The 12,785-nt window shown below is 43.6% G+C and overlaps 1 protein-coding gene across 2 annotated transcripts in view; it reads left to right on the forward strand.

Moving 5' to 3' along the window:
• MYO18B (myosin XVIIIB) overlaps positions 1–12,785 on the forward strand; it is a 196,038-nt gene that overhangs the window by 59,630 nt on the left and 123,623 nt on the right. For both annotated transcript variants that reach the window (XM_073312543.2, XM_073312541.2), the window contains 3 exons: positions 5,035–5,205; positions 7,072–7,162; positions 11,791–11,983. In XM_073312543.2, the coding sequence (XP_073168644.2) occupies positions 5,035–5,205; positions 7,072–7,162; positions 11,791–11,983 (455 nt within the window). The remainder of the gene's footprint in view (positions 1–5,034; positions 5,206–7,071; positions 7,163–11,790; positions 11,984–12,785) is intronic.

Below are 12,785 nucleotides of genomic sequence, written 5' to 3' on the forward strand. Positions count from 1 at the left end.
GGAATCACTGTTGTTGCATATAAATAATTGTCATTGAAAATATATGTCAGCTTAATTTGCTGTGGGAGACAACAGCACTCTGCCCTCCAGGGCTGTGGGGACTGCAATCATTGTTGAGCTTGAATAAGACAATCCTAAATTTGAAGGGATTGATCGTGAGCTCATCAGCTTCCATAAACACATCTGTTAGCTCAGTCTTCTGAAGCTCTTAAGGTACGCAAGAAAATGCTATTTTAGCCTTTGCCACCAGCAACTATTAGATCGTTACAATCACAATTCAACCCCCCCGTCTTCACTCACTCTGAACTTTTGGAAAATAATTTCCTTTTGGCTTGACATTTTCCTTGCTTCGTCTCTGCCCAAAGGCAGAATCTCTCTGGAAGGTTTGAGCCAACTGCACGCATATTGTTGAGTTGCTGGCTATGTGGTATGCTTAAGCAGGGCGATGGACTAGATGACCCCTTGAGGCTCTTCAGACCCACGTTTCTATGATTCTGTGGTTTTGTTCTATGATTCCTTTAAATCAATGGGACCATTCACAGTGCCAGAAGGACAGGCCCATGTCTTTGCAGGGTTGAGGCTGTAGCGTGCAGCTAGCTGTGCTGAAGGCAAAAGGTGTCTTTGCTAGATTTGAAAAGTTAGTGGTTTTAAATTAATAAAAGTGTCAACCGTCTGAAAAAAACATCAGGAGCATGACCAGCCAGAGAAATCACTTACATCTAGAAGTTGTGTAATTACAATGCACCATTAACTAAGGACCTAATCCTGCAATCCTTACTCAACCCAAACTTCCATTAATGCCAATGGAAATTTTCAAATGATTAAGGAAAAACGCTATACTGTTTTTGTTTATTTATTTATTTATTGTTATCGCTGTCAGAGGTAAAATTAATGGATATAGAGCTCTAAATATAAACAATATTCTGCATATATTCATATTGTAAGCTCTTTGGGGCAGGGACCATCTCTTGATCAAAGAAAGACAAGATGGGCAAACCCAAGACAAGATGCTTGGCAGCTAAATGGAGGTGTGGGATTATTACTGAGAGGGGAGGGGGGTTGCTTGGAGAGGTTGGTTATAAGGAGGACTTTAAGGGCTAACTAACTTCTCGGCTGGCACACAGACCCATTGGCATTACCTGCATTGGGAGTGCAATCCTAGCCCCTAGAGCCACTGTGAACATCTGGGCACTGGAATGAGGATAGAAAGGATTGGCTTTAAATGAATTGCCTAAAGCTGAGGGATACCTCAGTAAAACTGCTAATGTTAGAAATAGAGAACACTTTGGTTGCAGTCTTAATAAATGCACAAGATCTGCAGTAATTGGTGGCTATTAAACTAGCTGTGAACTTTAAAAAGCAAATTCTAGTTTTGATGTAGTTTATATATTTTATTTTATTTTATTTTATTTTTAGCAGTGATGTCCTCCAAGTTCAGCTCCAGATCGGAGGTGACAGGGTTTCGCTCTGTCTTTCCAGTCTGGGCCCAGGACTAGTATTCTAGATCCCTTCCAATGTACCCAGCAGAAAGCTTTCTGGGTGAAATTAGCTCCTGTGCAGAGGGGCCAGCACAAGCTCTGTGTGCCTATTAAGTCCCACTTAAGACCTGAAAATATTGGTGAGCGGGGACAGAAGTAATGCATAGTCCTAGTGCTGGCCCATTCCCGCTGAATGAGGGGATGTCAGGATTCATATGGAATATGCATATGGAATAACTGAAGGCAGTACTGCAAATGACATTCTAGCATCTGCCAGGTCTGAGGTTAACTCACACAGAGCTAGTGTTCGTGGGAAACTCACCATCTCCTGGGCTATTGACATTCAGCAGCACCCAGGCTCACCCGGCAGCTGTGTATTATTTCTGTTTGTGGGCACCTGTGCTCCGCACTTCAAAGATAGTCAAAGGCTGGGTCAGATTTCATATTGTGATGGCTGTGTGCATCTCCAAGACCTGTTCAGAGCGGAGACCTGTATTGCTGAAACATTTTTTTTTAAGGAGGCTGGAGACTGGAAAATGAAATATTAACCTTGACATTAAAAACCATACAAAATAGATGAAAAAGATGCTTAAAATGTCTGACTTGGATTTCTGTCAGTTTTGCTGGTCTCCATCTCACTGGCACAGTTTAAATAGGGGAAGGTCTTCGGTTTCCAGCCAATATCCTACTTTCATTGTTCAGATTTCTCATGAACTATCTGGAAAACAGAATTCAGAACCACACCTACCCCTGTTATTTTTGCAATGACAGTCCTTCTCTCTGTGTGTGTGTGTGTGTGTGTGTGTGTGTGTTTTTAAACCATCCTTGTAATTGGAACTGGCTGGGTTGCAATAGGGAAGGGATTTAAACAGCTTTCATGAAAGATCTGATTTGACAAGAAAGAAAACATCCAGATGTTTTACTAGAACTCTGACTATCATGTAGAATTGCATAGACAAACCCCACTGAGTCAAAGCACCTTTTGCTCAGTTCTCCCAGACCTCCCTGTCAAGGCTGCAATTAGAGCAGGAAACACGTTTTGCTTATTATCAATGCTAAGGGCTCTTCTCCCCATGAAACGTTAGCATTGTGTCATTGGAAGTGATGTGTAGCCTGGGCCCTGTTCAACCGGTCATCTTGGTTTGCCTTCCGAGAGATGCTTGTCACATCCTCAGCGGGACTCTGCTTTCAGTGCCATCCAAGAAGCTGGAACTTGGGTTTTATTTTTTGCAAGATGTGACCATTTTTTTTAACACGTCTCAGTGCTCATTACAATCTTTGAACAAGCTTTAAGTAATTAAAACCATTTAAATGAGCTTGTAATTAATAACCAACATGGGGTCAAAGTCTTCTCCCAGTTAGTTATGCTGGTGTAAATCCAGAGTAACTCTACTGAAATCAGAAAAGGAGTACTTGTGGCACCTTAGAGACTAACCAATTTATTTGAGCATGAGCTTTCGTGAGCTACAGCTCACTTCATCGGATCAGTGGAATGACTTCTGAGTTATACCAGTGCAACCTACCCTGGCAATTCACTGAGCTGCTCACTGGATTTGCTTGAGTCCATGATCCTTGGCAGAGATTGTTTTACTGATGCTATAGAATGGGCCTGGCTGATGGCCACTTTATGCGATGCCAGCCACTACCCTTGCATTGGATCATGATGCCCTGGTAGCTTGGTCCTCTTTGCCTCCCCCATTGGATCCCACTCAATCTTTGCTGAAGAAACTGATCTAATAATTTTTTTTAAAGCCTGGCCCAGTTCCTCCCTGGTATAATTCTATTGGTTTCTCTTTGGACTTTCCCCAGAGAGGAATTTGGCGTCGCATACTGCAGTGTAAGGTAAATGCACAACTGCTGTCTACTGGACAGAGTTGGACTTGCTCAGCTGGGTGTCGTAGATTCTAGACAGCTATTACAAAGGAACTTCTTCAGTAGCTCAAAGGTAACAGGGCTGGAGAAGCGAGGCCTGAGTCTAATCCCAGCTGCCTCTGTGACATTCCAAGCAGCTACGACGTGTGGCATAGTGACCGAAAGCAACCTGGGTTGCCACTGGCTTGCTAAGGTATCCTCTCTAACTGCCTCCAGTGCCACATTCCTCCCTAGTCTCCATGGCAGAGCTTGGTGCTCCCATTTTGTTCCCGGAGCCCAGTCCCTTGCCACTGAGCTGGAAAAGGAACTTGAGTGCTGAGACGTAAATATGAATAACAAGCAGCCTGCTTTTCTTTAGCATTGCTATCTGCTGTGCTGAGCTGAGGAAGGCTCCTGAGAGAGGCTCTGGGACACTTTGCTCCTCTCCAATTCCCTTTCCTCTCCCTCTCCCAAGCCTTTTCACACGCCACATTTGCCCCCAGTGCAGAGAGCTATTTAACCCTTTTAAAACACAAACACATGGTCCGTGATTCTTCCCAGACTGAACGGTGCTGCCCTTTGCAGTTGTCACACATGCCCCTCTGTAAGCCCTGGGGAGCAGGTCGAAGAGTGGTTTATCCGCTAGAGGTGAGGCTGCAGGGGTGCTGCAGCTTGGGGGCGGTGCTTCTTTCCAGCATTTAAAATAGGAGTGGGTTTGCTGCGGCTCCAACTATAAATACAGGTTCTAAAATATAAAGCACTGCGCGGAGGTGAAATTAAACCTAATTATAGCAATCAGTTTTATTCTACTCTGTATTCTTTATGAATGGGTTCCATCATGTTGTAACTAATTAGCTCTGCCATATTACACCTGAGCAGCCATTTATTTTAAAGTACTTTCTATCGAAAAATCATTTCCAGATAACACGACCTTGCATTTGCAGATTTTTCCCAATCTTTGCTTAGTGTGCCAATGTTATAGCCTATGACCATCTGCCCCATTTCTTTTGTTACTTGGTCACCGCTAAAATCTTTACCATTGTAATTTGTGAGTAATTAATATTACCGTGGTATCTATAGTGTTCTCTCCGCCGGGTGCAGGGAATAACAAGATAATGGTAATTAGGGAAAAGGTAAAATTATTAATGGCAACCACTGTTTCAAGGTGAAAACAAGAACATTTATTTATAGCCTTTACCTGAGCATTTGTCACCATAATGTATCTCAGAACATGAATGTGAGGTAGGCAGACTCTCATTCCACGCTCATAAAACATTCAGGTCAGAGGGTCGGGATTTGTTTTGATTTTTTTTTTGACGGTTTCCATCTGGATGAATTCTTTCCAGCACCTTCCCTTAGCATGTGACCGTGTCAATCTCATTCTCAGGTCAGTGAAGGCAGTGTGTGTGTGTGCGGGGGGAGGGGGGGTGTTTGAAAGTTGCATGTGAGGAACAATTTATATATGCAGGGAAGGATGAAATCAAACATTTCTTTCCTTGGTGGGGAAAAAGTAAATAGGTCTCACCCAGAGGATGACCCAGGATGTTCTTCCACCCCATTCCACCCTTTCCATGGTAAATGGTAGGTTTGCTTTCTGTATCTATGGTCAGACATGAGTTGGGAATGGAAGGCAGTCAGATACAGCTGTTCGTGATCTTCTGGCTTGTTTTGTGTGATTCCATTTTCTTTTCTCCTCTCTTGTCAGTTGGCAGGAAGCAGTTCATGAAATTTGAGTGGGCTAACAATGCTGCAGATGTACTGGGCTGTGATTTTGAGGAGCTCACAACAGCAGTCTTCAAGCACCATCTGAAACAGATAATAGAACAGGTCACATCTGGAACGAGTCGGCTGAGCAAAGATGAAGAACGAAATGCTGGTATCAGACTTTTCCACCCTTTCCTTTATGTATAAGTGATGTGGAAATACTGCCCTGTGTGTTGTTCTTGACTTTGATCAAGGAATAGAGTATTTGCGGAGCATTCTTGAGAGAGATACTTCAGCCATCTCTCACCAGTGCTGTGATCCTTTAAACATAGTTATATTAAAGAATTTTTTAAAGATAATGAACGTAACTGTCCCCAGTTTATAATACTGATCATACATGTCACTTCTTCGGAGCATTTTAAGATAATTAATCCTGACAATCCCACTGCAAGGAAAGTCAAGTAACATGGTCTAAAAATGAACCTATTTGCAAAGCGAAGACACATTTGTCAGAGAGACCCTGTTCCAATGAGACCCTGCTGGAGCCCAGCTAGCATGGGCACACGCTACTTCTCCTGTAAATTAGGGTGAGCTAGATGATATTTGTTCTGCCATCTGCATTATCGGATGTGTTGAACATCTCCAAAGTCGTTAGAATCTCGTGGACTAGGCTCTGTCCTTGCCATCTGCCTGATTGGCATGTCATTCACACTTTTCTTCGTATGTCACAAGATTGGCATGCCATTCGCGCTTTTCTTCGTATGTCACAAGAAGAAACCTCACGGCCTGAACAGAACAGGCAAACGAGCCCCCAGAAGAGGCAGTGATGCTCCAAAACAGGCTAAAGCCTTTCCCGAGCCCAGCAAGCTGCCACACCTTCGTCATTTCTTTTGCAACTCACAGGGCAATTTGTGTGTTTTTGTAACAATTTTGCATTGTGCTGAGACCAACAGGAGAACTATTGAACGTGCACTTGCCAGTTATTTCCTGCAAGGAGGCTGAAAAGCAGCAGAGGAGGAGGGGAGCATCAGTCCTAACAAACTGTTATTTGAATTTGTAAATGTCAAATATTTTTAAGTAGCAAGTGGAAATCATTTGGCTGAGAAGCCAAGAATGTTTTGCTCCCTGCTGACATCTGGGCACTGAGTGTAATTCACAGCCAGCATCTCTCTGATTTCAATGTGTCTGTTTTATTTTTCTCCCTGCTTTGGTGATATTTTCCTTTTGAAAGTTGTTTTTCCCCTTTGTGTGTTTGCAGCCAGTGTTCACGGTTCTCAGACTCTGACATCTGCCATGGAAAGGACTGTCATATTTGAGAAAGGTGCTAGGAGGCTATTTGTTTCCTAGCAACCAGCTCAGGTTCCAGGGTTAAAGGAAGAATGTAAAATGTTTTAAGAGCTATCAAAAAAAAAAAAAGTCCGTATGCAAAGAGAGCCTCTTTTCATCATGCTGCTGCATGAAACAGCACTGCAGATTTGTTGCAAATGCCTGTGTCTTTCTAGAGAAAATTTGGGTAAATTGTATTTACAGAGCAAGCTCAATGAAGAGCAAGTACAAATATATGGTCTGATAGCATTAATGAACCAGTGCATAATTGGAATGAATAGAAGAATGAATGGAGCTAATTCGGGAAGGCAGATTTAGAGTTTGTGTGTGTGTGTTGCTCTCTGATTTCATGCAGATTAAGAACCAGCCCATACTCATATGAGTAGTCCTTACTGACTGGAGTGTAGTCTGTTGACTCCGGTAGGATGTACTTGTGTGAGTAAGAGTTTGAGAGATCAGTCCCTATATTATAAAGCCTTTATTACAAAATATAAATCAGGTCAGAGACATTGGAGCAGTTCAGGGCAACTCATGCGAATATTTATTCCTCATGTAAATGGATTTATATAGTGCCTTGGACATAGGAATTAGGATTGGTGCAAATTATACTCTACAGGGAGCAGGTGATGTAGTTATTATCAATTCTGCCTATGGAAGATCAAAAAGGATTGAAAATAAATCATTCATTGTCTTTTCTCTTTGTATCCTCTAGGGCCCAAGATGACAGGGGTGGAATGTGTGGAGGGGATGGCTGCAGGTCTCTATGAAGAACTGTTTGCTGCTGTTGTCTCTCTAATCAACAGGTATTGAGTGTTCCGAAGCCAGGCAATTAAAAGAACAAACAAAGAAGTCTCTCATGGGCTAGTAGAGAGTGGAAGGCTGTAAATACATAGAAATGATTATTGTCCATTATGTTTGTCCCTTATGTCCCCCATCCCTGACATCAGTAAAGAGAAATCTTCACTTAATGCACTCTGAAGAGATGTATGTGGCATGTAGCCCCTGGTTGCTGCAGAAAGGTTATCTGAAGAATATCTCTGTAACAGAAGAAAGTTATCAGAAAGTCAAAGAATGAACTTCTTAAAGGATACTGCAGCATGCTCAATGGATGGTTCTGCGCATCACCAGCCCGGATGTGTTTGGCCACCTAGTGAAGAAGCAGGCGGAAAGTCTCCTGGAGCACAATGGAGCAGCTACTTGCTCACGGCCGTTTTTGGTTCCTTTCCATGCAGGATGTTCTGTAGCTAGGGTCGGATTTTCAAAAATAGCCACGCGACTTCATCATTTTCGTATCTATTTGTTTGGATTTAAATGATAAAAGATGGTACCTGAGCATCATGGCACTTAACTAACATTACAACTCCATACCCCAGCCACATTTACAGGACAAACGTTCAGACTGGAATACAGTGCCGCTCAGCCAGCCAGCGATAAATAGCTCCTTTCCACACCCCCATCAGTCCAGGGCCTGACTCTCAACGGTCCTCAGATGGCTGTCAAACAGATGGCTCCTCCGGCATGCTCAGTAGGTCACCAAGGCTCTGGGACAAGGGTGGGACAAATTCCAGCGTCCTGGGGCCCTGACAGAGAAGGTTGTGCTGGCAGCCCTTTGTAGCATGAAGGATTCAGTTGAAGGGCTTGTGCTGACCACCGCTTTGGCCAGGCTCTCCTCCAACAGGAAAGGTGCCAACCTCTGGACCAGATGCCAATGGTAAAGTGTCTGGATTATTGCTGGGATGTGATCATCCAACAGCAGTTGGGCATCTAAAATCACCCCTCAATTGTGAGCTTTGGTAACTAACGGCGGTGCGCTCCCCCATACAAAGGGATCCGCCGTCTCCTCCTAGGAGCATAAGTCCTACTAAAAGTCATTGGAACTCTTTCTCCTCGGTCATGTCAGTACTTTCAAAAATCCCACCCTGAGTCCAGAATTTCCAGAAGGACTCAGCCCCCAGAATTGGAGTCAGATTTTCCCAAGAGCTCAGTGCGCTGGAAAGTCTGGCCATAAGTGTCACGTTGAGAGGTGCCAGGAACCGAGTGCTTTGGCAGATCTGCTCGCAACTGTGGATATGGAGCACCTGAAAATCCGACACAGAGCTTGTGTGGTCCTTAGCAGGTAGGAAGCTGCAGTGCCATGGGCTGACAGTGAGTAGAAGGGATGTTTCGCTAGGTTAGGCAAGTGCCCCAAATGTTCAGAGGTTTCTCTGATTCTTATTTGGACTCTTTGGGTCTTTTGAGTTCTTTCTTCGGCTCCCCGGGCTCCCAGTTGTGCTGATCAGCCTAGCACTCACTGCTTATTACTTGTATTTTGCATTGTGGTAGTTGTTGGGAGCCCCAGTCGCGGACCAGGACCCTGCTTTGTTAGGTGCTGTGTTACTTCTGTGCGACCTCTCTCTTCTCTTCAACTTACTAGTGCTTACTAGTTTCGCAGAGTCAGCCTGAGACGTTTCATGATTTTTCTTGCTTTTCCAAAGCTTTCTTCATAAGCCTAGGTGGAAAGAACTCCCTTTCTCAGTACTACAGGAGACCAGCTTTGACTTCAGGCTCTTGTGTTGCCTTCCGATGCCCCATTAGGAGTCCCACTTTGTAGATCATTTGCCCTTATTCAGCTACATTGTGTCCTTTCTATTTTAAAATATTTCGTTTTATTAAAACTGAAAGGGCAAGTTGTCAAGATCACAAACCACGGCCTACAGAACTGACTATTTTACAAGTGACATGAAATTAAAATTAAGATTTTACCAGTTTACCCATACTCACACCCACCTTTAGTTCAAAGCCTTCCAAACCTTCCTAATCCCGGTGATGTGAAATTGCCTCTTCGATGGTCACGTTTATGTGGATTTTGGTCTCCAGAGGATGGTAATCAGATTTTTTTTTCTATGACAAAAGTACATTCAGTTCTGTTTCTTATCCAGTGTGCATCTTGGAGAATGGAATGACCAATTAGCACATTTTCTGCTGAGGTGAAGTATCCTCTACAGTCAGATGGGCCTGTTCCACTTGCCTTATTTCCCTGTAGATCACACAGTCATTGGAGCACTGCGGTATTGAGAACTGGCTTGTTTACTTGTTAATAATCGCTGTGACTTTGCAGGGTTGAAATCAAGGTTACCAGTATGTATGGAGTAATAAACTGGTTGAGGAATCAAAGACTGAGCCATACAGATTGCTTGGTAGGATTCATTCTCTACTAAAAAGCTTGCCTGCGAGCTAGCTCTCAGGAATGATAGAGTTTGTATCCAAACTCCAAAAGTGGCTGGTGATTACTGGACATTTAATCAGCCTCTTCTCTGGGGCTTCTAACAATTATAATGCTGCCTTCTGGCCTGGAAAACCCAGCTGCACTATCCCAACATCTCCCACTTGCTTAGAATCATAGAATATCAGAGTTGGAAGGGACGTCAGGAGGTCATCTAGTCCAACCCCCTGCTCAAAGCAGGACCAATCCCCAATTTTTTCCCCAGATCCCTAAATGACCCCCTCAAGAATTGAACTCACAACCCTGGGTTTAGCAGGCCAATGCTCAAACCACTGAGCTATCCCTCCCCCCTTATGATGCTGCAGTTGCTATAAAAGAAGGAATCCTGGGAACGGGTTCCTGTCTTTCCTATCCTGGTGTAAATCAAGGCCAACTCTAGTCAAGACAATAGAGAAAAGAATCAGGCCACTGATGTCTCATTGTTTTTCATTCTGATTTACAGCTCAAGTTGTCAAATCCAGAATCTAGATTCAATCGTGTGACTGGAAATACTCCAGATTGTTGCTTCTGATTTATTTCAGCCTGTCCAAAGATGATTCTCTGAGATCTCATGGAAGAGCAAAATGCCACTGGCTGTCTAAAATCCTGAATAATGAAGCATTAGCTCAGAGAATGTGTCTTGTATTCCTCCGTTCCCTTTAACACCAGCTTTGTTTCGCTTGTTTTTGTTTTTCAAACCAGCCCATCAAAGCCTTTTAAGCCATTCCAACAATGATACAGTATGTCACAGTGGAAAACATACGTTTCAATGCAGTCAAGAAAATTTTGCTGACTCTCAGTGAGTTGATGAGGTACCATGAATTTAAATCACTTTCAACTTGTACTACAATTTTGGAATCACAGGACATGTCAGTGGTGCTAGGGGAAGGTGCTGATAGGAAATTCTTTAATTGAATTCTAAAAATACTTCTGTTTCTTCCTGCAAACTTGTATTTTTCAGGGAGACTTCAGGACGCTAATGCCTGGCATTTTTCCTTCCAATTATTTTCAGCCAATTTCTTCAGTTGGCATTTGCCATCTGACAGAAGTACATGCTCTTACATCTCACCCATGTGCAGAACATGCAGCTCCACAAGTCATGTTGTATCATGCCAGGGGAGGAGGAGATGGGAAATGACACAAAACAATGCATCTGAGGAGAGCAGAGTAACTCAACCTTTTCAGAAATAGATATTTGAAAAAAACACAGAGCTTTCTCCAGGTCATGTTCCCACAGTTATTTTTAACTGAAGTATTTGGCATGGATGGAAGCAAAACTTGGAAGAAGTTGTTGGAAAGATGGTTCCTCTCCCAGCGACCTACAGTGTGGCTCTCCCTCAGAACATACTTGCCACGCTCTGCGTTTGCGGTTCTACATTTTCCCAGCATTCTTCCACAGGAGCAATATCACACTCTTTATTTTCCTACAATCAATATTTTGGAACTTAAAACTGTCATTAACATAGTCAGTGTGGATCAATTAACCATCTTTTAGGACCAGCTCTGCCACCCAAAGTTAAGACGACTTAGGTCTGAGGACGCCATATTTCAGGTATGGTGCCTAAGAAGAAGCATCTCATCCCATCATCAGTGAAATGTTTATTAGTCCAGGTCAGGAACAAGCTATGCCAGGTCTTCTGTTCTAGGCTGGAAGCACTCACAGGAATAAATAAAACAAGGAGGACTTGGATAAAGATCAAATTCTACAGGACAGGAAAGTGTCAGTAGCTTTATGTGGTTATTAGCACTCTGTTTGAAAGACACAAACATTTGCCAACCAAATAGGCATTGTTGAGATATTAAATGTGTTGTGGTTATTGCTCAGGGTCATAGGACTGTAATGATTAAAAGTGCCTCCTGGAATGGTAGTTACAGGAGGAAAGGAGGACTTGTGGCACCTTAGAGACTAACCAATTTATTAGAGCATAAGCTTTCGTGAGCTACAGCTCACTTCATCGGATGCGTATCGTGGAAACTGCAGCAGACTTTATATATACACAGAGAATATAAGGTGCCACAAGTCCTCCTTTTCTTTTTGCGAATACAGACTAACACGGCTGCGACTCTGAAACCAGTTACAGGAGGAAAGAATATTTACGTTTGGGGAAGGAAATAATTTCAATAAACCAAATGGGACTCAGATATGTTCTTGTCTAAAGCTTCCATGCTATTTTTACTGTGTTTTCTCAGGTCTTTTTCATCCCGTCACCTCTCCATGGCTTCCATCATGGTGGTGGACACCCCTGGTTTCCACAACCCTCGACACCAGAAGAAGGAGCGAGCAGCTACTTTTGAAGAACTTTGTCACAACTATGTGCACGAGCAGCTGCAGGCTCTGTTCTACAAGAGAACGTTCATGTCCGAGCTGGAGAGGTACAGGGAGGTGAGGACCCTGCTCTGACCCTCACTGGGATCTGAACTACTATTCCACTTGCTGCATATCAGCTAGAGAGTCCACGGCTTTTTAAACACTGGCTTTTAATGAGAGAAGTGCTGCTAAAGCGTCCCCAAGTCTGAACAGAGATCGAAGTCTTAAGCAGTGTCCCCCTCCCACCTTGTTCGTGTGGTACTCCTTCCCCATCAGCTCCTTGTGGTCCCAACAGAAATCCCGTTAGAGTTCATCACTGGCTTGGACTTCCCTTTGAGTCCCTTTGTCACATCGGAGGTGGCTTGAGGAGGCCCTGCTAGTGACATAGCTGAGCACTTCCCTTTGTATCCCTTTGTGCCAGGTAGAGAAAATAAAATAAAATGTTCAATTATCTAGGAAACAAGTTGATGTAAAATCCATAAACAATTGCAGCAAGTCAAAAACGAATCTGCATTTTGATTCTGAAGTTACTTGCCTCGCTCACAGAGTTCAGGCACAATTTGTCTTGATATCAGCCTGCGGTTTTAGTGTCCATTTAAATCTGGGAGCCCACATTGGAACTGGTTCCATCTCGGTGTGTGGATGCAGGTCCCGTATCTGAAATCGCAGTCAGCTGCCTCACTCAGTTCTCATGGAAAGACAATAGACCTGAATTCTGCTGAACACCCCCCGAGTCCTCTGCTGCTGGGGCAAGGAGCCACTTAACTCCCACCTGCCCTGAGCGTGAAATGGTTACATTAGCTGCGCAAAGTCAAAGCATGTGTGTAAAATGATGTTTTTCAGAAGTGCTGAAATCCCCGTTGGGGAGCGGCGTAAT

The sequence above is a fragment of the Lepidochelys kempii genome, chromosome 15 (assembly GCF_965140285.1).
Source record: "Lepidochelys kempii isolate rLepKem1 chromosome 15, rLepKem1.hap1, whole genome shotgun sequence".
NCBI classification, from domain to species: Eukaryota; Metazoa; Chordata; order Testudines; family Cheloniidae; genus Lepidochelys; species Lepidochelys kempii.